This window comes from Ips typographus, linkage group LG8 (genome assembly GCF_016097725.1).
Source record: "Ips typographus isolate SLU linkage group LG8, UJ_Ityp_2.0, whole genome shotgun sequence".
NCBI lineage: Eukaryota > Metazoa > Arthropoda > Insecta > Coleoptera > Curculionidae > Ips > Ips typographus.
This window is the reverse complement of record NC_138429.1, coordinates 8,630,468-8,657,767: the sequence shown is the minus strand read 5'-3', so window position 1 is coordinate 8,657,767 and position 27,300 is coordinate 8,630,468. Positions and strand designations below refer to the sequence as shown.

The window sequence follows — 27,300 nt, the reverse complement described above, 5'->3', positions numbered from 1 at the left end:
ATATAAAACGTGTTTCTGAGATTTATGAGTTATTTTGACCATTGTCACGTGACCGTCTAGTTAAATAGTGTTCTACAATCACGTGACAACTGTCACTAATGTCCAAACTGTGAAACTATGCTCTAAAGTAGAAAAAATTAGGGTTTAGGAACGTTTTCTTGTAGTATTTCATAAAAAACGTGTTTTTGAGATTTATGACGGTTATTTTGACAATTGTCACGTGACCGTCTCGCTAAATAGTGTTCTTCAATCACGTGACAACTGTCACTAATGTCAAAACTGTCAAACCATGCTCTAAAGTTGCAAAAATCAGGATTTAGAAACGTTTTCTTGAAGTATTTGATATAAAACGTGTTTTTGAGATTTATGACAGATATTTCATAGTCCACTTCTCAATAAAACAGAGCACTGTAATTTTGTCGCATGTAGCTGCTGGTACCGCTGGCCTATAGATGGCGATAAACGCAATTTACAGGAAACTGTATTGTAGGGATAGCGACTTTGAGACACTGATCACAGGCAGTACTGCACATTTATGTATTTATGCTATACAGAAACGTTTCTATTCTTATAAATGTTCTGTTTATTTTTCTGTTATAAAGATTGTTAAGAATTGTCTGTAACACAAAATTTGAAAAAAATAAAATAAATAAAAAAATAAAAATAAAATAAAAAAAATAAATAAAAAATAATTTTAAAAAAAAATTATAAAAAAATTATTAAATAGCTATTTATGTAACCAGTTACGAAAAGATCGATTTTGTGTAACGAATGAATATTTGTAGGGCGTGCGCAGCGAGGTCCTACAATTTGAATGAGTTACACAATAAGACATTTTCGAAACGTGTTGCATACATAATTTTTTCTAATTTTGACCAAAAAGCGGTAAAAACCATCTTTTAAAGTGATTTAACACAAATATTCACTTTCATAGCACCTTGTCTAAACAGTGACAACGACATGTTATGATGGATGTCGCCCATATGTTTCTACGGAAATGCATAAAAACAGGGAGTGATGAAATGAACATTTCATAACTAGTTACATAAAGTGATACTTTATATAACTAGTTACATAAAGTAAAACGTTTTGTCACTCTAATCAGTTTTGAAAAGTGTCACTTTATATGCCATAATTAGAAAAAATGTTTTTTAAAATTTTTTTTTTTAATTTTTTTTGAAATTTGCAACTCTAATCAACTCCTTAACCCAACACCGTAAGTTTGCAGGACCGCCATTGCTTCCAGTATACAGGGTATGCATGAAAATTATGGTGATTGACGGAAAATTATGGTGTTTGTGGTCACCCTGTACGCAATTTTTCAGATAGAATTTTTTGCTCAAATACCACTGGAAAAAGGAGCTCAAGACGGTTAATTTGGTTAATTTGAGTGGTTCAACCTCCCTGAACTCCCAAAAATAACCGACTTACAGGGTGTTCAAATTTCAAACCACAATTTCAACTGATTTGAAAATTTGTTGCATCAAACAAGTTTTTGCTAAATAACTCGGTAACAGTGAAAGTTACGAAAAAATTTAATGTTAGCAAAAATGTTTCTAATCAACTCCTTAACCAAACACCGTAAGTTTGCAGGACCGTCTTGGCTTCCAGTATACAGGGTATGCATGAAAATTATGGTGATTGACTGTTTTTGGTCACCCTATACGCAATTTTTCAGATAGAATTTTTTTCTCAACACCACTGGAAAAAGGAGCTCAAGACGGTTAAATTGCGTGGTTCAACCTCCCTGAACTCGCAAAAATAACCGACTTACAGGGTGTTCAAATTTCAAACCACAATTTCAACTGATTTGAAAATTTGTTGCATCAAACCAGTTTTTGCTGAATAACTCAGTAACAGTGAGAGTTTTAAAGAGAGCAAAAATGTTTGTAAAGAAATACGAAACACAGTCCGTCAGTTCCGCCACTATACAGGGGGTGCATAAAAAGTGTATAGATTCAGACTTAATAGTTCTTAGAAACAGATCAAAATCAATCAATTTAAAAAAATATTCAGTGTGGGCTGATACATTACATGTTACGTTCGTAATTTAGTAAACTAAAGTGTTTTTAAGAAAACAAAGGATTTAAACGTTATAACTTCCAAATTCCAAAAAATTACACGATATTTTATGAAACACCCTGTCCAAAAACGAGTCGCCACAAAGGTGGAGCCGAAATGACTTCTTTCCATATAAAACAGAGAATTACTAACCATCTTCTTTAGTTGGTGAGCATACAGTGTGTCGTGATACTTCGTGGAGACCGGTTAACATGACCAGAATAGTAAGTAAATTGGTATTTTTGGCACACCCACCGGTCATCCTTATACGATTTTCAATTATCGGATTATCGACTTTGTAATCGATTATAGCTGTTAGTAATCCGTCTAGCAAAATTGTATTTGATTGAGGAAATTATTTATGTTTTTTTCTTTTGTATTCAGATACTACTTAACCCAAAATAATCCAAATTAAACATCAAAAAAACATTTTAAATGTCGTAAACACAATTATACGGTGTGTCCCAATAAAACCCCAAAAAATGATAAAAAACAAAATTTTCAAAATTTTAGTGCAATTTCTAAAATAAGGTAGAATATCTCGGAAAAGGTTAGAGTTACGAAAATTTTTAAAGAAACCAAAAATGTCCAGAATGACTTTCTGCACCCAGTGGACTACGTTTACACCCACTTAGAACCGCGTAAACGCGGTCACAACTGACAGAGCGTTAGTTTAAAATTTAATTGTATTTCTTTTTATTATTTGAACACCCTGTATATGTTTAATTGTGTTGAAATTGGCACGAGACGAAAGAGCAGTTTCAGACAAACATTTTGAGCTTTTTACATTTACTTAAACCCCATAAAATGATAAAAATACAACATTTTCAAAATTTTAATGCAATTTCTAAAATAAGGTAGAATATCTCGAAAATGGTTAGAGTTACGGAAATTTTGCAAAGAACCAAAAATGTTCAGAATAACTTTGTGCACCCAGTGGACTAGGTTTACACCCACTTAGAACCGGGTAAACGAGTACGATAACCTTCAAAAAGCATTCCCGACTCATTCTTGAAAATATCATATTAACAATAATTACCCTCGTTTTGACCGAATTATTTTTATACTTTTTCTCGTCAAAAGTCTGCCTGAAAAACCTGATTTAGCCCGGTATATGACCGTTTAATTGAGGTTTGACCGTGAAAGAGCATTTTATAGCTAAATTCTTCGTGAACCGTGAAAAGACCAACCATTTATGTGAGGAATTCCAAAATTATAGGCAATTATTATTTTCATCTTATCCTCCCAAAGTACGATTATAAATCCTTAGCAGAGAGACAGTAATTATAATTTATACGAGGTTTTAATGTAATATATCATTAACTAACAACTTTTTTCAAACATTTCTTAAACTGGAACACCCTGTAGTTTAAAAACAAATGCCGACTCCATGGAGCGAGCAGAGCGTGTTTGACGTCACGATGACGTAATTTCGCAAAACCAATTACGTCACTGTGACGTCATATTGAAATTCACTTCTGTCTTAGATTGGTTCTTAAGATTTTCTTTCATATTGTGTGGCTGAGAAACAGACATCCAACGAGGTGCGTTTGTGGTACAAATTTCAGACCTCTAACTTGAGACGTTCCTGATATATTGAGTCAATTTTGACGACCTCTAGCGGCCAAACGGTACAACTTAGACCTGTCCGCTCAACGTCACGTGATAGCTCTATTTATTAGCTTTCTTTTGTCATATGGTGTGGTTATACAGAATGTTTCAAATAAGCCAGTTATGAACGATTTTTTGGAAAAGTGCACTAAATTTTGACTAAAATTTGAATTATGGCAATTCTGATAGTTTTTAAGGCGTGGCACCCTTAAAACATGACATTTTGACAAATAACACTCTATGTCATCTTTCTACCATTAATCTAAAGCTATTTAGGTAGTAAAAGACAATTTTCAAAATTCAAAAGTTTTTCAAAAATATCCATGGGGAACCACCCTGTGAAATATGTCAGAAAATCAGTTTTTTATTTTTCAAAGGCAAACGGTGCGCTGTTCGAAAAAATTTCATATTAAGCAAAAGTTGTCTCTCATCGGGGTGTATAAGTGGTAAAAATTTCCCCCTCCTAACTCAAACCGTTTTTGAGATATCCATAAAAATATCAGAAAAAAAATAATCAACTTTGACGCCCTCTAGCGGCCAAACGGTACAACTTAGCCCGGTCCAATCAACGTCACGTGATAGTCCTATTCATTGTTTTTCTTTTGTTGTACGGTGTGTCTTTACAGAATGGTTCAAATAAGCGAGTTATGAAGAATTTTTTGAATAATTGCACGAAAATTTGTGGGAAAATTATTTTTTCCTAGACTGTCTAATTTTTGACTGTGCGAACATGACGTTGCTGTCAAAATCACAAAAAACGAAAAAAATTGTATTTGTAATATCAAAATTACAAACACAAATACACAAAATAAAAACTAAAACAAAATGTGTGAAAACTGTCAACAAACGTCAAAAAAATTAAAATTTTTCTTTGACTTTCATTTGACAGTTTGTGTCACGTGACACCGGTTTGTTTTTTAAATGCGTTGATCAGATGGCACATTGTCAGAATTGCGGACGCCAGCTCCGAATTTAAAACTTCATAAATAACATACACGTCAAACTGCCATTTCGCTCAGGTTACATGTAATAGAAAAGGAACGACAATTCTTACGTCACTGCCTTGTTAATAAATCACCTTGTATTTGTTGGGAAAAAAACGTTATTTACAGTGTGAACACTTAATCTTTTAAAAACAGGTATCATCTGCCTACATATGGGTAGGAATCTGAAATAAATTGACTAATTAAGAACCAGTCAATGCAATCAGCATGAGGTAAATATGTAATATTTAATGATGTTTCCATGTTCATTTCAATCGATTTCAGAATACATTTAAGGTATCTTGACCTGATCTTTGCCATAATTATCACAAAGCAGTGATGTTTACATAAATTTACTTGGAAAAAGATGGGTTAGTATAGCCCAAGCAAATTTTTGTTATCGATTTTTCTTTTTCTGATGTTTAATGGCCAAATTTTGGATATTTTTTTAGTTCCTGCTAAGTAACTTTATTTCGGTCTTTTTCTATCCAAAAAAACATTACAAAATCATGTTTTCGAAGATAAGAAGCAAGATTTTCTATAAATCCACTAAAACAGCCCAAAAAACAGGCTTAAATTAGGTATACGTAATTATACAAAAATTGATTTAAATAAATGGAAAAAAACTGTAAATAACAATTAAGAAAATTTCAAAGTTTGACACTGCTTTTCTTCCTGGCTGTATCAAATATTGTACTTTTTTAGGTTATTGGATAGGAAATTTAATCAGAATTTCAAAAATGTGCTTAAAACTGTAATTTTCTCACTCCAACTGCAATTTACAGGCAATTTTGTCCCTGACTGTCCTTTCAAAACTGTGTTTCTGGCACTTAAAATTTTGACACTGCTTTTCTACCTGAGTGTACCAAATTTTGTAATATTTTTTAGGTTATTGGATAGGAAATTTAATGAGGATTCCAAAATTTGCTTAAAACTGTAATTTTCTCACTCCAACTGCGATTTACAGGCAATTTTGTTCCTGACTGTCCTTTCAAAATTGTGTTTCTGGCAGTTCAAACTTTGACACTGCTTTTCTTCCTGGCTGTATCAAACATTGTACTGTTTTTTAGGTTATTGGATAGGAAATTTAATGAGGATTTCAAAAATGTGCTTAAAACTGTAATTTTGACCCAACAAGACTGTTCCTCGACCATATCTCATAAACTCATTTTCTCAATATTTCAGGTTAGGAACGAGAATTTGAACAAAGGTTTTTACCGGCCTATTTGGATGTTATTTGGCAGTTTCATAAAGAAATTTGTTTTTTTAATTTTTTTTTTTTGGAATTTAAGTCATGGTGTCAAAAGTAGCCCCCTGGCGCAGAAAGATTCAACTAAATTAACTATATTTTGGTTGATTCGTATTGCCCAAGAAATGCTCTTTTCAACAATACCGAATTTGTTAAAATTGGTGAAACCGTTAAGAAGTTAAATCAGGTTATTGCAAAAACAATTGAACACCCAACGCCATTTTTGTTTTTGAAATAACAGAAATTTGTTTTTTACAAAAACGATGGATAACTTGGTTTCCTTTAAAAATGTGGAAAGAAAGTTTAATCAAAAAAAAATTAATTAATAATTAAATTAAATAAAAGTTAAAAATATCATCAGTCAAACATGTGTTACACCAACTTTGTCTTGGTTATTTTGACAGTTATCGAGTTGATTTTTTTACCATCTTGTAGGCCATAAAATGCTCTTTAAACGGTCTCGAGAGTAAAATTTCAGTCAAACATGTACACTCAAAATTTTGACAGCCTGTAACTCGTTTATTTTGACAGTTATCGAATTGATTTTTCTATCGTACAGTACGCCGTAAAATTCCTTTTAAACCGCCTTCTATAGTATTTGTAGCAAAACTGTCAAACAATCGTTCTAGTTTGATTGAAATGTCAAGAGTAAAATTACTGTCAAACATGTGTTACGCCAACTTTGACAGGCTGTTACTTGGTTAATTTGACAGTTATCGAATTGATTTTTCTATCATACAGTACGCCGTAAAATTACCTTTAAGTCGCTTTCTATAGTATTTGTAGCAAAACTGTCAAATAATCGAGTTATTTTGATTGAAATGTCAAGAGTAAAATTATTGTCAAACATGTGTTACGCCAACTTTGACAGGCTGTTACTTGGTTATTTTGACAGTTATCGAGTTGATTTTTTTACCATCTTGTAGGCCATAAAATTCTCTTTAAATTACCTTTTGTAGAATTTGTAAAAATGTTGTCAAATAAGTGATTTATTTTGACTTGAATTGTCGAGAGTAAAATTTCAGTCCAACATGTACACTCAAAAGTTTGACAGCCCGTAACTCGTTTATTTTGACAGTTATCGAGTTGATTTTTTTACCATCTTGTAGGCCATAAAATGCTCTTTTAACTACCTTTGGTAGTATTTGTGCAAATGTTGTCAAATAAGCGAATTATTTTGACTTAAGTTGTCAAGAGTCAATGGTAATGTGGCAGGTCCTATAGCAATATTGAAACCTGTGTAGGTTTTAATAGTAAATAAATCAATATGTACAAGGAATAATAAATTTTTAGGATGAACTCTCTGTATACGGGACATTGTAAAATGTAAATTCGTATAATACCGTTACTTTTAATGTATTCTTTTCGATAAGATTGAAATGTTTGCAGCATTCGTAATGGATCGAGTGATTTTATCATTATAACTGTTATGTGTATAGTATACAGGGTTAGCCACCCAAACCGTTCATTAAAATATGATTAGGCTCCAATATTAATAAAAATTTTAAATTTTGGTGAGTACCATATTGTAGAAACCTCACGAAGACAAAGTCATACAAAAGGCCACTGTTATCAAAATTTTTAAAAAAATTTCAAAATTTTAGCTTTTATTTTTTTATCAAAAAACGGTACGTGGTACGAAGAAATGGTACATAAGGAAAAAAATGCGTCTTATCGAGGTCCACACTCAGTAAAATTTTCAACTCGATCATTTGACCCATTTCTGAGATATTTAGGAAAATGTCAAAAAATTTTAAGTCAACTTTGACGCCCTCTAGCGGCCAAACGGTACAACTTAGCGATGCGCAGTTTTCACCATTTGATAGCCCTATTTATTGGCTATCTATAATCCTATTATGTGTCTATAATAAATATTTTAAATAACTGAGTTATTCACGATTGAATGAACCGATGCACAAAAATTTCGTCCAAATGAGGATTTTTTTGACACCTCGATGGGTTCCATATATCAGTACCATAATTTTGGTACTATTTCAACGAAATTCACATCATAAACTAATTCGGACCTGCTGAGTCCAAATCTAGTCTCAAATTGACAATAAGTGGTACCATTTCCGAGTTAACCTAATAAAACTCATTTTTACGCACATTTTACGTCATAGCTCCCTTATTAAAGCCAGTATGTCACTTTGACACCTAACCTTAAATTTCGAGTACCAATCCAAAGGTATTTGCACAGTCAAAGTCAAAATTAAAAATTCAAAATTTTTTCCGAAAAAATCGTAGAATAACTTTCCTTTAAAAAATTTCAAAATTTCAGTTTTTATTTTTTATCAAAAAACGGTACGAAAAAATGGTACATAAGAAAAAATATGCGTCTTATCGAGGTCCACACTCAATAAAATTTTCAACTCGATCGTTTGAACCATTTCCGAGATATTGAGGAAAATGTCCGAAAATTTTAAGTCAACTTTGACGCCCTCTAGCGGTGGAACGACGAAAAGGGCCTTGAGGTCAACTCGCCGGAGCTTTTGGGGCATCACTACTACTACTACTTAAGTTTACATTATAACTAAAAAACCAAAATACTATAGAAACAGTAGAAAACGCTATTATTTTCATATTCTAATGATTTTGTTTATTGTTTCAGATATGGCTCTGCAATTTCCTAATGACAGTATGGACGTATCCTTTGCAAAACCCTTACCAATTCCTTTATCCTCTCGCTTATCCTTCGTCAACGTTATACGTTGATCCTTCCTACAATGCCGTTAATTTTCCACTTAGAATCCTTCCATTCATACCAAACCTGTCAAGCGAGCCGTACTACCATCAGACTGGTTTCAGAGAAAATGTTTTCCCGAAGTTAACGACTAGCACACAATCTACTTTAAATGTATTAGCAGAACTGCCCTACGCAATTTCAAAAGAGTAAGTACCTACTTGTTTCAACAATTCAGACTCCAACACAGCTTTTCTACGTGGAATGGCTGGAAAATTACATTCAAATCAACGTTGCCAAAGCCAAAACTCTTGAGTCATTTTGGCAACGTCGAAAAGCTCAAAAAGCTTTTTTGACCACTTTGACACACTGAACTTGTCATGACAGGCTTATAATCACCCGACAGCTGTCAAAACTCATTAAACAATGCCTCGAACCTGTAAAATGTCAAATAGTCGCGTATCTTTGATGAGTCACGCCGCAAATTGTTATTCGTTCTCTGTGGAGTTAAATTTGGCAGTTGTGACGGTAAATGACATTTTACAAGACGTTAAACTTGACAGTTGTGACACTTAGTGACACACAGCGTAGCCTATAATCAGGTGATACTTGTTATAACTATAAACTCATTCAGCGCTCACATACAATACGATACATACTGTTACGGTTTGGGCCTACTATGCTTGATACTTACTGAACGAGCACTCGATTCGGGATGGAATCGATGCGCCGCAATATCTGATCGGGCGCGTGTAGTAGGCCGCCGTTAGAAAGCAATACACCGAGAAGCATCTTCGATGTTGGACGCAAATCGCGAAGCGTTTTGCAGTGGTTCTAGAACGTGGTTTACCGAATATAAAAGAAGCGGTTTCGACAGTGAAGCAGTAGTGAATTTGGAACACGGTGAAGTTTAAAGAGTAGAATGCAACAACAAGATATAGAAATGCGTCAAGAAGACAGAGAGCGGCAAGAAAAGCGTAACGTAGAAATATTGGACGTTCTAGCGGCGACCAAGACAGAAATCCAAGAGTAAGCCTCCCACATACGACGGTCAAACCTCATGGGCAACGTACCAACTTTGAGGCCGCTGCAAATGGATGGAGTAACGAGGAAATGGCTGTAGCACTGGTTGTAGCACTACGAGGACCTGCAATCGGCTAAAGTTTTAGGGGAAATAACAGTCAAGATTTGCCTTGGGACGACTACGTTTTACCACACCGTGCTAGTAGCAGATATTGAAGATGAATTTATTCTGGGAATGGACTTGATTCGTCAACGTGGACACCCATTAATGTCACCCATTAGTGTCACCCATTAATGTTTTGGCATCTCAGACAGTAAAAATAAGGACAATTGGAGCAGAATTCTGAGAGCTGTGTTGGACTTGTACGAGACCCGGACCGACCAGGAAGATGCCTCATTGGAAAATCACTTGTAAATGGAGGAAGTCCCAATAAGAGTTGCAAACATCTTTCCAGACGACGTCAAAATCAACAAAGGCGAAATTATTGCGGTATTCAAGCCTGTAGTCAAAGTAACCAATTGAGATGGGTTATCAGAACAGGAGGAGCAGTTGGAAGAAAACAAGCTCTTAAATGAACTTGAAAAGACCTGGAAACATCTGTCAACACCACAACTGAAGAAGGCTCGGAAACTGATTTTGGACCATGCTAGCATATTTGGAACACCGAACAATATGGGAAAAACTACCATTGTAAAACACCAAATTAACACCGGCAATGCACAACCGATTCGACAACCACCTAAGAGACTACCAATAGCCAAACAACAGGAAGTGCAGGAATTAGTGGACAGGATGCTTCACGACGGAGTTATAGAAGAATCATGCAGCCCTTGGTCATCACCTGTTGTTCTGGTCACTAAGAAAGATGGATCAAGCAGATTTTGTGTAGATTACCGAAAACTGAATGACATGACCAAAAAGGACAGTTATCCACTCCCCCGTATCGACGACACACTGACGACTTTGGCAGGATCCTGTTGGTTTTCTACTTTAGATTTGAAGAGTAGGTACTGGCAAGTTGGCATTGAGGAGCAAGATAAGGAGAAAACTGCTTTTTTTACTGGAAATAGGTTGTACCAATTCAATGTGATGCCCTTGGGACTGTGTAATGCTCCTGCTACGTTTGAAAGGCTGATGGAAATTGTGCTTCGTGGCCTTAACTGGAAGACTTTCTTGGTTTATCTGGACGATATTGTACCGTCGTACTCCTTAATAACACACTTCTTGTACAACACTGTATATTATTTACAAACAATAAACTGACACTGACTTTAACCTCGTTATCTGACAACTTCGACTTTACTACAACCATCAACTCAACAACAACTAACCTGGCCTGGTTCAGCTGCTTATATAGGCTTCTATGGTTTCTAGAAAGTTCCCAAATATTCATGAAATTGACTTTCTCTCTCACACTCATTAAGCTATAACATAAATCTCTCTCTATATAAGCAACGGAGCCAGGATTTTCTAGAACACAGACAAAAGAATGTAGAACGTAAACAAAGCAACGTAACATACAGGGGTAACAACAAATAACTAAAGAAATCCTAACTAATAATCAAAAGTTCGCTTCGCAACACTGCCCCCCTCCTAGAGTTGATCGTCCCGATCATCAACTTCACCAGCTTTGGGTGGTCGGTAAGGTGCAAGTCGATCCAGGTGAACTATTTTCATTTTCGCTCGATGTCCTCGCTGTATTCTGTAGACGACGTCGTTCAGACGCTTTATAACGTCGTAGGGTCCCTCCCATGACCTCTGTAGCTTCGGGGACTTTCCTTTCTTTCGAGCAGGATTGTATAACCAGACCTGATCACCGGCTTGGAATCCGCTGCTGTTGGCCCTTTTGTCATATCTTGTCTTTAGTCGGTCGCTTGCAAATTTCAACTTCTGCCGGACTTCCTCATGGATCACGTGCAAGCGTTGCGCCAATTTTTCTGAATAGCTATCACAAGAGGCTGGGGGTTCTTCCGGTCGTCCAAAAAAAAGATCCATTGGCAAACGAAGCTCCCTTCCAAAGACAACACTAGCTGGTGTTTTGCCAGTGGAATCATGTACTGCCGATCGATAAGCCATCAGGAACAACGGAATGTGCTGATCCCAATCTGTCTGATTGTTATCGACGACTGTCCTTAGGTAGTTGTCTAGTGTCCGGTTGAAACGTTCCACCATTCCGTCTGACTGTGGGTGAAATGGAGTAGTTCTGGTTTTCTTAATTCCCAATCGGTCACACACTTCCGTGAATACTGCCGATTCGAAATTACGCCCTTGATCCGAATGCAGCTCCCTCGGTACTCCAAATCTGCAGAAGAAGTTGTCAACCAGAACTTCTGCTACAGTAGCGGCTTCCTGGTTTGGTATTGCGTACACTTCTGGCCATTTACTGAAGTAGTCCATTGCGACCAAGACATAGCGATTTCCGGAATTAGTTTTGGGAAAAGGTCCAGCTACATCAACGTCAATCCTCTCAAACGGAGCTCCGACATTATACTGCTTCATACATCGTCGGCTCCGAGTTTTGGGACCCTTGCTACTGAAACAGTCTGCGCAACGCCGACACCAATCTTCTACATCTGAGCGGCTTTGTAGCCAATAGAACCTTTCCCTAACTTTATTTAACGTTTTGTTGATGCCAAAGTGCCCTCCACCAATTCCACTATGGGCTTCTTTCAGTACGTCACTAACTCGGTTTCTTGGCAGAACTACCTGTAGTCGTTCTTCTTTCCCATCCGGACTTTCCCATTTTCTTTTTAGTAAATCTCCATCAATAATAAGGGACTCCCATAATGCCCAATATCCCTTTAATGTTGGAGACTTAGCGGAAATCTCCTCCCAATTTGGTCTTTCTCCACGCTCTTTCCAGTTAATTATCTGTCCTAAATCGGGGGTCTTCTCGTTGATCGGCAGCCAAGTTTTCCCGATCCCATGCGATGTCATTTTTCAGAGCGATCCTTCGACAAGGCTTTCCAAATTCAGCTATCTCCAGGCGTTTACAGTGATTGCAACCTTCCACACAAGGTCTTCGTGACACTGCGTCCGCGTTTCCGTGCAAACGTCCCTTTCTGTGTTCAATCTGGAAGTCATATTCTTGAAGTCTTTGCAACCATCGAGCTATTTGTCCTTCTGGATTTTTGAATTGAAATAGCCATTTCAGAGAGGCATGGTCCGTCCTTAGTCTGAATCGTTGTCCGTACAGGTATTTGTGAAACTGCTCGACTGTTTTCACTACGGCTAACAGCTCCTTCCTGGTTACGCAATAATTTCTCTCTGGCTTTGATAGTGATTTGCTGAAATAGGCGATCACTCGTTCTTCACCATCTTGGATTTGAGATAAAACTCCGCCTAAACCAATATTACTAGCATCTGCGTCCACAATAAACTCTTCCCAGGTCGTGGAAAAGCCAAAACTGGTGGAGAACAAAGGGTTACTTTCAGTTTTTCCATGGCTTCCTGACATGTTGTAGTCCATTCGAAGGGCTGGTTATTCTCCGTCAATTTGTGTAGGGGTCTGGCTATATTAGCAAATCCACGAACAAACCTTCTGTAATAGGAACACAATCCCAGAAAACTTCTTAATTCGTGCTTGTCTTTCGGAACAGGCCAATTTTTTACAGCTTCAGTTTTCTTCGGGTCGGTTTTTACTCCTTTTGACGATATAACGTGTCCCAAGTATTCGACTTCTTCTTGGAAAAAGCTGCACTTCTTCGGATTTAATTTCAGGTTTGCCCCTCTGAACTTCTGGAAGATTTCTTCAACGTTTTGCAGGTGTTCTTCAAATTTTTTGCCCATAATAATGATGTCGTCTAAATAAACAAGACAGGTTTTCCAAGTCAATCCTCGTAGAACAGTTTCCATTAATCTTTCGAAGGTTGCCGGAGCATTGCAAAGTCCAAAAGGTATGACGTTAAAATGCCACAAGCCATTTCCAGTTGAGAAGGCAGTTTTCTCTTTGTCCCGTTGATCCATCTCCACTTGCCAGTAACCACTTTTTAGATCCAAGGTGGAAAACCACTTTGCGTTAGCCAGAGTGTCTATGGTGACATCTATTCTGGGCAAGGGTTAACTGTCTTTCTTAGTAACTTCATTTAGTCTTCTATAGTCCACGCAGAATCTTGACGACCCATCTTTCTTAGTAACAAGTACCACAGGAGAACTCCAAGGGCTGGTGGATGGCTCAATGACGCTGCGATCCGCCATGTCCTGTATAAGATATCCCACTTCTGACACCAAATGTACCGTCGTACTCCTTAATAACACACTTCTTGTACAACACTGTATATTGTTTACAAACAATACACTGACACTGACTTTTAACCTCGTTATCTGACAACTTCGACTTCACTACAACCATCAACTCAAAAACAACTACTCAGCTGCGTATATAGGTTTCCAGAAAGTTCCCAAATATTCATGAAATTGACTTTCTCTCTCACACTTATTAAGCTAAAACATAAATCTCTCTCTATATAAGCAACGGAGCCAGGATTTTCTAGAACACAGACAAAACAATGTAGAACGTAAACAAAGCAACGTAACATACAAGGGTAACAACAAATAACTAAAGAAATCCTAACTAATAATCAAAAGTTCGCTTCGCAACAATATCATGGTGATGGGAAAAACTTTTTAAGAACATCTGAACAACTTACAAGAAGTATCTGCTAGAATAGGTGGTGCTCATCTTTGATTGAACGCCAAAAAGTGTTGGCTCTTCCAAAAGCAAGTCGAATTTCTTGGGCATGTGATGTCGGTCGACGGAATTCAGACGGACAACAAGAAGAGCCAAGCAATCAGAGAATGGCCAGTACCGAAGGATAAACACGAACTGAGAAGCGTTCTAGGACTTGCCACCTACTACAGACGTGACTACATCAAATTCTTCTTCTTCTTCTTCTTCTTCTTTAGCCTATGTCCATCCACTCCTGAATGTAGGCCTCTTCCAATGATTTCCATGTCCGTCTATCCAGGGCAGTTTGAAACCAGTTTCTTCCTGCTATCTTCTGGATGTCATCCCGCCAACGCTTGGGGGTCTTCCTGCATTTCTTTTTGTGGCTCTTGGGCGCCACTGCATTATTTTATTAGTCCATCTAGATGGATCCTGCCTTGCAACATGACCCGCCTGTCCGCTCTGTCCACAACTCAACTGGACAGTCACCATCTAAAGTTCTGTTTGGTCGAGAACTTCGACTTCCATGTGATGTGTTCGGATCTCCAACAGGCCAAAGCACGAACATTGAGAACTACGTTGACGAGTTGCAAGAAAGATTATTGAACATATGGATGTTCAATACTTTCTGGACTACTTTCTGGATACTATGGAATTCAAACTTTCCCTTCTGAAAGTTTGAATCTAGCTAGCGACAAGATTTAGGAACATACAGATGGCGTTCCTAAATCATCATTTTTGCCAGAAGTATGATAGAGTATCCAAGAGCTTTGCGCACAGTGTTTTCTCGTTAATCTTTCTTACTTTTCAATCAGCTGGACACTGAACGAAGAATTCTTCAAAAATAATATTCTCAAAAGTGAATAGGCACATATTCAGGTAGCATCAGGAATAAAAAATTGTTCAACAATGAACTTAAAGCACACCGAAACTCCCTAAACTTACTCACCTTTTTTGACAAACAAAATCCAAATGTCAACTTGACACAAGCGATAAAACAACAAAAACACTTATACAAGGCCAAAATAATTCAAGCAAAAATTAATTTATTTACCAGCAACATTGAAAACCACACCAATAAACCAATAGTAATCTGGAACATAATCAATGACTCCAAAATCATCAGACAAACGACACTCTCCCCAAATGAACTCAACACGTTTTTTGCCAATATATCGGACACTATTTCAACCAATCTTCAGAGGTCCACACACATCACCTCACAAATCATACACAACAATCCTTATTCTTAGCACCTGAGTCTTCCTACAGGTGTTATGACAATCCTGAAGAGCTGAAGCGACAGCACAGCTAAAGATTTATTTGGCCTCAGTAACAAAATTCTAAAGCAGCTCTCTGAAGCTCTCGCACTGCCCCTCTCCATTATTATAATGTTACATCTCTGGGAGTTTCCCAAGTAAACTAAAAACTAGTAGAGCAATCCCCATCTTCCAAAAAAAGGTGATGAAAACGACCCAAGTAACCACAGACCTAGTTCCTTAGTCCCGGTTCTATCTAAGCCCATCGAAATCAGCCTAAACAATCGGCTGACCGCTTTCCTGGGACCTAATTCTTGAAAGCAGGGAACAGAATTGTCAAGAAAATTGTTGGTAGAATGTGACAGAAGTAGCTGACAATGGTGGGTTTCTGTCACATTCTACGGGTCTTTCTCTTGATTATTTGTTTCCCTTGTTTCAAGAATACGCCCTCTGGAAAGAAGTAATCTCCTCTCGGAAAAGAAGATCTTCTGCGACCTCTCAAAGGCGTTTGACTGTGTGTCACACCGGATCCTACTTAGCAAACTTGTATACTACGGCTTTAGGGGTAACTCGCTACAACTTGTTCAGTCATACCTTTCAGACCGCTTCCAACTGGTCGGAGGCTCTCCGTGTAAGAGCAAGGGTCTACACTCTGGCCCCTATATATCTTGTATGTAAATGAACTACCTTCCCATCTCTCAAATCTCACATCGGTTCAATATGCAGATGACACAACCCTTCTAGACCAAACCCCCTCAACTTCGAAAAAACAGAAACTGCCATATTCTCCTCTTCGAATTTTTAGGAGTAATCCTTGACCTGAATTGGCAAAAAGCCTCTCTTCGACCCTATTTCTCCTCCGCAGAATCTCGCACACCAACTCCAATAGCAGTCTCCCGCACAGCATACGTGCTTCTTTTCCAGTCCAAACCATCATATGGCTTATAATTCTGGGGGAAATTCGACAGACTGGCAAAAGGTCTGTTACAATAAGAATTATGGGCAAACTTATGGACGACAAGAGCTACATCAGTAACAGCATCAAACTGTACAACTCCCTGCCCAATCAACTAAAAACTTTGCCTTATGCTACATTTAAAACGAAAATAAAACAATTACTTTTAGATCTGTTACTTCTTAGATGAATTTTATATTAGCAATAGTTACACCATATAGGTAATGTTAGCTTCTCGACCATTATTTCGACAATTGTCCCGTGACTATCTAAAGAAATAGTGTTCTAATATCACGTGACAACTGTCACAAATATCAAAACTGAGGAATTTCGCCCAGTTTCGGCATGAAGCTCTAAAAATCACAGAATGAAACAATTTTCTTAAAGTATTTGAGACAAGTTGTGGTTTTTAGCTTCTCGGCCTTAAATTTGACAGTTGTCACGTGTCCATCTAAAGAAATAGTGTTCTAATATCACGTGACAACTGTCACAATTATCTAAATTGTAAAATTTCCCCCAATTTGGGCATGAAGCTCTAAAAATCACAGAATGAAACAATGTATGCTGTATATTGTGTAATTTGTAACGTATATGTATGTACCTTTGACAATGCTAAACACTGCGAAGCAGTGTACTTGAGCAAATAAAGCATTTATTATTATTATTATTATTATTAGCAAACTGATACAAACACAACGGGTTTTGCTTTTGTATTAACAGTTTCTTAGTAACAACTGTTTTCAGATTGTCTGCGTTGCCGTTATTCGTCGTTTCCACCAACACTTTAAATCTGGTATCCGAAGGATGTATTTCCCCAAAAATCCCACTTGTGGGAGCTAGTAATGAGACAAAAATTAACAATTCCATTGAATGTACCCCGGTGGTGAAAATGGTTTTGGAACGACCCATCGTAGTGGGAAATTTGAAGACGGAAGTGCTTTTTCCTTCCCAAGTACAGATAGTCCATCAAGGTGTTAAAGTACCTTTGAAAATTGGTGCTGTCATGGCGCCAGTTTTAGCTGACACAATTGTTTCACCCGAATCGCCTTTATCTATTCAGGTATGTAAAAAAAATAAAAAAAAAATTAATTATTAGTCAAATACGTCACACTTGGGGAAAAGTTTGAATAAAAAATTTTAAGTTGTATTTAATACCTAAAACCATATTCTTCAAACTTTTGTCCATAATCATTCAACCAGTGGGCTTGTAACATTAAATTGATGATCAAAATTTTAGTGAAGAAAGGATTTTTTACTTTGCAATCTTCGGATCTACTTTCTGCAATTTAACAATTTTTAAAATCTAAAATCATTACGCACTATTTTGGTTTTTTTTCAACTAAGAATGAGAGTACAAAACATTTTTGAAAACTATCTGGCAACACTGTGATATTTTCTGTCTCTGTCGATATTGAACTTAAACGTTGCCTTTTCCATATTAAAAGCCATGAAATATTTTAAATTTCCTGTATTTTGTCGATTTCTAAGTTGTGCATATTTGGGAAGAAACAGAAATTAGGTAGTATTGATATGCATAGTATTAACATTGAAATAAATAATAATAGGTTGATACATGAAGCTAAAATTAAATATCTTGGAATTATATTGGATTCGGAACTGACTTTTCGCGCGCATGCTGATTATATCAAGAGGAAGTTTTCCCAAAGAGTAGGGTTTATTAATAGAGTGGGCAATAATATTTCCATGTATAAGAAATATCTCATGTATAACTGTATTGGGGCACCACATCTTAAGTTTTGTTCTACACTGTTATATAACTTACCGAACTATAAAATAAACGAACTACAAGTAATTCAAAATAGAGCTTTAAGAACGATATTGAAATGTAACCGATACACTCCTGTACAGGGTGCTGCATTTTCGATGGTTTTACAGGGTACAGAGAAAACGGTAATAGATAGAAAAAAAGTAGCATACGTGTTCTGATCTCTTTTTCTGAGCTGAGATGACTGGCGAAGAGTGGGCGGCGCAAACTTCTTTTGTTTCAAAGATACGGGGGGTTTTTGAAAATTGGTCATTTTGGAACCCCCTCTGTATTTCATTTGCTATTAAAGTTATCAAAAAAGGAAAAAACGGTTTCCGGTAGAAGTTTTGACGTAGAATCCAATGGCGTAGTCAGTTTTTTTCTATTACGTTTAGTTTCTGACATATGACAGTAAGTTATATTTTTTTAAATGGAACACCTTATATATTTTTAGTTTATTAAATTCTGTTGATTTTTACTTTTTTAACGGTGTATTAAAACATATAATTTTGTAAACGTTAATCTTGGTAATTAGAAAAAAAGCGTTTCCTTAACAAAAAAGTGCTAAATAATATGTATAAAAATACCTACAGTCGAAACAAAATTTGGCATGTTCATATTAACATGTTACATGTCATATAGTATAAACAGTTTTTTGAACTGTCTTTTTCAGCATATTTCTGGAATCCTCATTGAATTTCCTATCTAATGACATAATAAAACACTTCAAAATCGAGTTCAGTCAGGGAGAAAAACGATGTCAAAGTTTGCATTGCAAAAAACACAATTTGAGAGAACAGTCAGGGACAAAATAGCATGTAAAACCCATTTGAAGTCACCGAATCGTGTTTCTAAGCACATTTTTGGAATCCCCATTAAATTTGCTATCTAATGACATAATAAAACATTTCAAAATCGAGTTCAGTCAGGGAGAAAAATGGTATCAAAGTTTGCATTGCAAAAAAAACACAGTTTGAGAGAACAGTCAGGGACAAAATAGCATGTAAAACCCATTTGAAGTCACCGAATCGTGTTTCGAAGCACATTTTTGGAATCCTCATTAAATTTACTATCTAATGACATAATAAAACATTTCAAAATCGAGTTCAGTCAGGGAGAAAAATGGTATCAAAGTTTGAATTGCAAAAAAACACAGTTTGAGAGAACAGTCAGGGACAAAATAGCATGTAAAACCCATTTGAAGTCACCGAATCGTGTTTCGAAGCACATTTTTGGAATCCTCATTAAATTTACTATCTAATGACATAATAAAACATTTCAAAATCGAGTTCAGTCAGGGAGAAAAACGATATCAAAGTTTGAATTGCAAAAAAACACAGTTTGAGAGAACAGTCAGGGACAAAATAGCATGTAAAACCCATTTGAAGTCACCAAATCGAGTTTCTAAGTACATTTTTGGAATCCTCATTAAATTTTCTATCTAATGACATAATAAAACATTTTAAAAACGAGTTCAGTCAGGGAGAAAAACGATGTCAAAGTTTGAATTGAAAAAAACACAGTTTGAAAAAACAGTCAGGGACAAAGTATTATGTAAAACCGATTTGAAGTCACCGAATCGTGTTTCTAAGCACTTTTTTGGAATCCTCATTAAATCTCCTATCTAATGACATAATAAAACATTTCAAAATCGAGTTCAGTCAGGGAGAAAAACGATATCAAAGTTTGAATTGCAAAAAAACACAGTTTGAGAGAACAGTCAGGGACAAAATAGCATGTAAAACCCATTTGAAGTCACCGAATCGTGTTTCTAAGCACATTTTTGGAATCCTCATTAAATTTTTTATCTAATGACTTAATAAAATAAATAATACATAATAAAGCGTTTCCTTAACAAAAAAGTGCTAAATAATATGTATAAAAATACCCACAGTCGAAACAAAATTTGGATATGTTCATATTAACATGTTATATGTCGTTTATAAACAGTTCCAACCTACCTTAAAAATAGTAGAAAATAGAAATAGCCACTTTTCTTATTAAAGTGACGGTAGAACTGTTTGTAACTTAGATTTTTAATAAGATTTATTTAAAATATTTAATTTTCTGATGTGTTAGTTTATATGATTTCCGATTTTGTTTGGTATTTTAGATATTGGCCTTTTTTTAGCTTAGCAAAGGTTTTTTTTTTAAAATAACAGGATTAACCTCTACAAACTTATATGTTGTAATACACCGTTGAAAAGGTAAAAATCAACAGAATTAAATGTCGTAAAAATATATAGGATGTTCCATTTAAAAAAAATGTAACTTACTGTCATATATCAGAAACTAAACGGAATAGAAACAAACTGACTACGCCATTGGATTCTACATGAAAACTTCTACCGGGAACCGTTCTTTCTTTTTTGATAACTTAAAGAGCAACTGAACTTTTTCGAAAACCCCCCGTATCTTTGAAACAAAAGAAGTTTGCGCCGCCCACTTTTCGCCAGTCATCTCAGCTCAGAAAAAGAGATCAGAACACGTATGCTACTTTTTTTCTATCTATTACCGTTTTCTCTGTACCCCGTAAAACCATCGAAAATGCAGCACCCTGTACAGGGTGATTGATTGAATTTTGACCACCCCCTTAACTTTCTTAATTTTGATTTTAGCAAAAAACGTTAAATACAAAACCAGTAGATATTTAGGTCTACTTTATTTTTAGATAAACAGTTATTATACAGGGTGTCCCAAATTTGAGTAATAAACCAAACTTATGTTTTTTTAAATACGATGACCAACTTTTTATCCGATATTTGAATTCTACGTCAAATTTTAGGCCTAATTGATGTAAAATGTCTGTATCGATATTCAACTGTTTCCGCAGCAGCGTCGTTGATTGGTTGAATTTTGACCACCCCCTTAACTTCTTTAATTTTGATTTTAGCAAAAAACGTTAAATACAAAACTAGTAGATATTTAGGTCTACTTTACTCTTAGATAAAGAGTTATTATACAGGGTGTCCCAAATTTAAGTAGCAAACCAAACATGTTTTTTTTAAATACAATGACCAACTTTTTAATCTATATTTTAATTCTACGTCAAATTCTAGGCCTAATTGATGTAAAATGTCTGTATCGATATTCAAATGTTTTCGCAGCAGAGTGCTTGATTGATTAAATTTTAACCACCGAACTCCGTATTTTTGATTTTAGTAAAAAAACTAGTTGTAGCAACAGATATAGATATTTGGGTCTACTTTTACTCTTATATAAACAGTTATTATACAGGCTGCCCCAAATTTGAGTAACTAAATTAAACTTTAATCACATAGTCGAGGAAACATTGTTAAAGTAACAGATGCTGCGAAAACAGTTGAATATCGTTACAGACATTTTACATCAATTCCTAAAATTTGACGTAGAATGCAAATATGGGATAAAAAGTTGGTCATTGTGTTTAAAAAAACATAAGTTTGGTTCGTTACTAAAATTTGGGACACCCTGTATAATAACTGTTCATCTAAGAATAAAGTAGACCTAAATATCTTCTAGATTTGTATTTAACGTTTTTTGCTAAAATCAAAATTAAAGAAGTTAAGGGGGTGGTCAAAATTCAACCAATCAACGACGCTGCTGCGGAAACAGTTGAATATCGATACAGACATTTTACATCAATTAGGCCTAGAATTTGACGGAGAATTCAAATATCGGATAAAAAGTTGGTCATCGTATTTAAAAAAACATAAGTTTGGTTTATTACTCAAATTTGGGACACCCTGTATAATATCTGTTTATCTAAAAATAAAGTAGACATAAATATCTACTGGTTTTGTATTTAACGTTTTTTGCTAAAATCAAAATTAAGAAAGTTAAGGGGGTGGTCAAAATTCAATCAATCACCCTGTACACTTAATGTTAAATGTAGTAAATGTAATGTCTGTTAATAATGTGATAAAGTGAAGTATTTTAAGAACATTCATACCTATCAAACGAGAAACTGTAATGATTTTATTTTAGTTGATAGATATCGCTCTAACCAAATGTCAAATTCCATCTTGTATAGGGGACTCTCGGAATTTAATAAATTGCCTAACGCTATTAAAGACTGTAGTAATTTGAACAACTTTAAAGCTATGATGATGGAATATGTGATGTCTAATATTCAAGTGTAAATTGTTATTTTAATCTTCTGTTATCGTCTGAAATTGTGTTAATTTTTATTAAAGTTAAAAATTAATTGTTTTTTGTATGTAGCCTTTGCAGCTAATAAAATACTATTATTATTATTATTATTATTATTATTATAATTATTTTTAGTAGTTTTCTCTTCAATCGCTTTTTTTCAATTTTTTATTTTTTTTTAATTTTTTGCTTTTGTTAGGTTGTGTATGCGGTTTCCGAGAATCCAATCAAAATTACCATCACCATTGAACAAGGTAAGAAACAAAACAACTATTGTTACTATTATTTATGTGTAATGTATGTACTTCTTGTCATTCATTTACATGACAGAAAATTAATAATAAATAATATTACCAATATTAATGATATGCCTGTTACTCAATGGTTTCGAATTTCAAATAACACCCATTACCTATCCGTGAGTAATGCGTCACGGCTATTACTCACTGGTTCAGTCCACTCGCGAACACCACCAATATATAGCAAAAATCAAAGCAAAACGGAGTGACGTAACAGTTGATTGAAGCAGAAATGTTGTTGTGAATCTAACATGTGTGAACGTTTGGTTCTTCATTTGTCAAATTTAAAATATTTACCTTTCCAAGACTTGATTTACCTATTTATTATTACGTCATTACTTGACATATGACATTTGGCTGTCAGTTACAGTTCTGTCCTAAACCTGGAAACTGTCTGTGTAGACAGTCTGTTGTAGGTAAAGACGCTGGATCACACGGATGTTCCTAGAATCTATGCCAATCTCTTGCACCAAACTTTTTACTTCTTCTGTCTTCAAATAACTTGATTGGCAAGAGAAAGGGATTAACATCGATGGAGTGCGTCTGTGAACTAAAGAAGCTGAAAAGCATTCTTCAGGAGCTTCATCGAGCATCGCTGCCTATTGGACTTGAACAAATCAAAGATCATGAGTACAGAAGACATCCGGGTGATCGTTAACGACCAGCCTCTGGAGGTTGTCTCGGAAAATGTTTACTTAAGCCACAAACTTGGCAAAGACAATCATCTTCTGAAATCACAAGAAGAGAAGGCCTCTTCTGGGCCAGACTAGGATTGATCCTTAAATTTAGTGAATTTCCTGTAAATTTGAAAAGGATTGATGCCTGCGTGATGTTGGTTCTCACATATGGACTAGAGACGATTGGAATTACCCCCCAATTTGACAATAAACTAGACAAAGACGTGGAGGAAAGAAGAAAAAAAAATAAAAGAAAAAAAAAATGGAAAGGAATTGGACCCGGACTGCTAGAAATGGAAAGGCGTGAAGGGAAGAAGAAAAAAAAAGAAAAGAAGAAAAAAAAAAGAAAAAAATGGAAAGGAATTGGACCCGGACTGCTAGAAATGGAAAGGCGGGAAGGGAAGAAGAAAAAAAATACAAAAGAAGAAAAAAAAAACAAATTAAAGAAAAAAATGAAAGAAAAAGAAGAAAAAAAAATCTAAAGGAATTGGACACGGACTGCTAGAAATGGAAAGGCGGGGAGGAAAGAAAAAAAAAAGGAAAAAAAAGAAAAAAAAAAATAAAAAATAAATAAAAAAAAGAAAAAGAAGAAAAAAAAGGAAAATTAAAGAAATAGAAGAAGAAAGTTTTTTTTCTGGTTAAAAGACAAATTTATCTTCTACATTGTATTGGATTATAATTAAAGCAAAAGGTCTTTTTACTTATTTGGTAGCTTTTAAGATAGTATTTGCTTTACAGAGGAAATAACTTAAAACAACATAATGTAGTAACTTTTTCCGGTTAAGCATAAACATCTTCTGTTTAATAACACGATATTTCTTACATTTTCCTAGTACCTAAGCCGAACAAACCTGAACTGTCGACTAACACCGAAGCTGTGACTGATCCGGTGCAAGATGCTGTTGTAGTGGAGAGCGAAGCTGATTTACCTCCAAAAAACATCACTGTAGCCGAATTTCCTGCACAAGAAGCCGAACCTCCTGTACAAGTTGATGAGGACCAAGATGGTCTAGGTATGGTACTATTGCTAGGGATTTCTAGGCGTTTTGTAAATAGGAAAAGCAACCTTTGACATCTAATGGGGATTCGTGCAAAAACTGGTCATTTGACAGATTTTTTCTTCTTTTTGTGTGCTTTTTAGATTTTTCTGCTCTTTTGCTGTTATTTTTTGTATGGTTTTTTTTAACATTTTTTTTATATTTTTTTTTCTCCTTTTTTTTCTTACATTTTTTCTCATTTTTTTTATTATTTCTTTTTTTTTTTCAATGCTATGCATTGAAACGCTTATAGAGCAAAATAAAAATTTGCCAAAATTGCACTTTTGACAAAAATTGAATTTTTTTACTTTTTGAAAAATCGTAGCTCTTTTATTTAAATTCGCAGGAAATTCGTTCCTACGCCATTCGAAAAAGCATAAAAAATACTACAAAATGGATTAAAAATGGCCTCTGTAGCTCCTCATGTTACCGAAATATTGAATTTCAAAAACTACCTAAAAAACCTCTCTAGTACCCCCCCATTCTTTCAATTTTTTTGAAAAGTGAAAAATTTTAAAGTGCTTTTTTTGTGCTTATTTCACCTAATTTAAGGTTCTTTTGTATAAATATGCCCTTTGCTGTGCTTTAGAACCCTCCTGGAGCACAATAAAAATTTGTCAAAATTGCAAACTTTTGACAAAAATTGAATTTTCATAATTTTGCTCATTTTTTTGTTTTTAAACCAATTTTCATGGTTTGAAAAGATAGTGCAGATTACAAGCTTTCCAAAAATATAAACACATGTATGATTGGTCATACCGTTTGGCCGCTAGAGGGCGTCAAAGTTGCTTCACCATAAAATCGCACATTTTTAGACACGCGCTGCTTTCACCCTAATTTACTCCCTTACTAGACAAGATATGTCAAAATGTCATAGAAAACAAAAGATAGTAGTGCAGTATACAAGTTTTCCAAAAATATCCCCTCATGAGTTGATTGGTCATACCGTTTGGCCGCTAGAGGGCAAAATCACTAATTTTTAGACACCCGCTGCTTTCACCCTAATTTACTCCCTTACTTAACAAGATATGTCAAAATGTCATAGAAAACAAAAAATAGTGCAGTATACAAGTTTTCCAAAAATATCCCCTCATGAGTTGATTGGTCAAACCGTTTGGCCGCTAGAGGGCAAAATTACTAATTTTTAGACACCCGCTGCTTTCACCCTAATTTACTCCCTTACTTAACAAGATATGTCAAAATGTCATAGAAAACAAAAGATAGTGCAGTATACAAGTTTTCCAAAAATATCCCCTCATGAGTTGATTGGTCATACCGTTTGGCCGCTAGAGGGCAAAATTACTAATTTTTAGACACCCGCTGCTTTCACCCTAATTTACTCCCTTACTTGACAAGATACGTCAAAATGTCATAGAAAACAAAAGATAGTGCAGATTACAATTTTTCCAAAAATATCCCAACATGAGTGGATTGGTCATACCGTTTGGCCGCTAGAGGGCGTCAAAGTTGCTTCACCATAAAATCGCACATTTTTAGACACCCGCTGCTTTTACCCTAATTTACTCCCTTACTTGACAAGATATGTCAAAATGTCATAGGAAACCAAAGATAGTGCAGTATACAAGTTTTCCAAAAATATCCCCTCATGAGTTGATTGGTCATACCGTTTGGCCGCTAGAGGGCGTCAAAATTGCTATACCATAAAATCGCACATTTTTAGACACCCGCTGCTTTCACCCTAATTTACTCCCTTACTTGACAAGATACGTCAAAATGTCATAGAAAACAAAAGATAGTTCAGATTACAAGCTTTCCAAAAATATCCCCACATGTATGATTGGTCATACCGTTTGGCCGCTAGAGGGCGTCAAAGTTGCTTCACCATAAAATCGCACATTTTTATTCACCCGCTGCTTTCACCCTAATTTACTCCTTTACTTGACAAGATTTGTTTTTTTTCTAATTTTTTGCTTTTTAATCCGTACTCTAACTATTACACTGTCAAGACTACTTTTTAAATTTGTTTTTTGGTTTCTAGTCAATCGAAATCCACCTCTGCCTGTAGCTCCTGCTGGTATAGTGTCCTCCGATCAGCCGCACATTCACAAACAACCGTTCCATAATGATAAGGAATCGCCACTGTTGGAAGGACTGAGAAATCCATCGAAAGCTAAGAAATCCTGAATATTTGAACAAACATGAGAAAATTGTTTTAAACGTGACCAAGTTTTAAAATAATAAAGAGAGTAAAAAATGGAATTTGTTGCATTAAAAGTTGCGTAAAAAAATAATAAAAAAAACAAAATTACAAAAAAAAAAATAATTTCAATTTTTTTTTAGTTTTTCTTTTTTTTATTATTTTATTTCTATAAAATTTTTTATTTTTTATTTTTTTTCTTTTTTTAATTTTTTTTTTTTGTGTATTTGTTTTTTTTTGCCCTTCTTCCATAACTTAGCAAAAGACCATTAACTCTAATTGAGTTACCCAACTATGGTTACTACTGCAAACACTGGTGAGTTACATAAAATAGAAGTTTCCCAACGTGTTCATTATGCATGATTTTGCCTAATTTTTCTATGGAAATGGTAACATTGTTAACAAACTGGACAATTGATAGTATGGACACGTACATCTCAATCTATCATTATATGTATAGAATTATTTTATAGGAAATTTAATGAGGATTCCAAAAATTTGCTTAAAACTGTAATTTTCTCACTCCAAGTGGGTTTTACCGGCGATTTTGTCCCTAACTGTCCTTTCAAAACTGTGTTTCTGGCACTTCAAATTTTGACACTGCTTCTCTCCCTTAATTTTGTTATTTTTTAACTTGAACCCTTTAAGTGACCACTCGTTTTCAATTAATTTGGGGTCGCTGAATCCAAATCTTCAGTCAGATTTTACGTACCTCTCACACAGCTCGGACTTTTTGCTAAAA

At 35.2% G+C, this 27,300-nt stretch overlaps 1 protein-coding gene across 1 annotated transcript; it reads left to right on the top strand.

Moving 5' to 3' along the window:
• Positions 1–2,164: 2,164 nt before the first annotated feature.
• Positions 2,165–26,620, top strand: LOC145732474 (uncharacterized). Its single transcript, XM_081984760.1, has 6 exons — positions 2,165–2,285; positions 8,516–8,796; positions 17,236–17,551; positions 22,587–22,641; positions 24,197–24,376; positions 26,400–26,620. Exons 1-6 carry the CDS (start codon positions 2,274–2,276, stop codon positions 26,543–26,545), a joined length of 990 nt encoding a protein of 329 aa, XP_081840886.1. The 5' UTR covers positions 2,165–2,273; the 3' UTR covers positions 26,546–26,620.
• Positions 26,621–27,300: the final 680 nt, after the last annotated feature.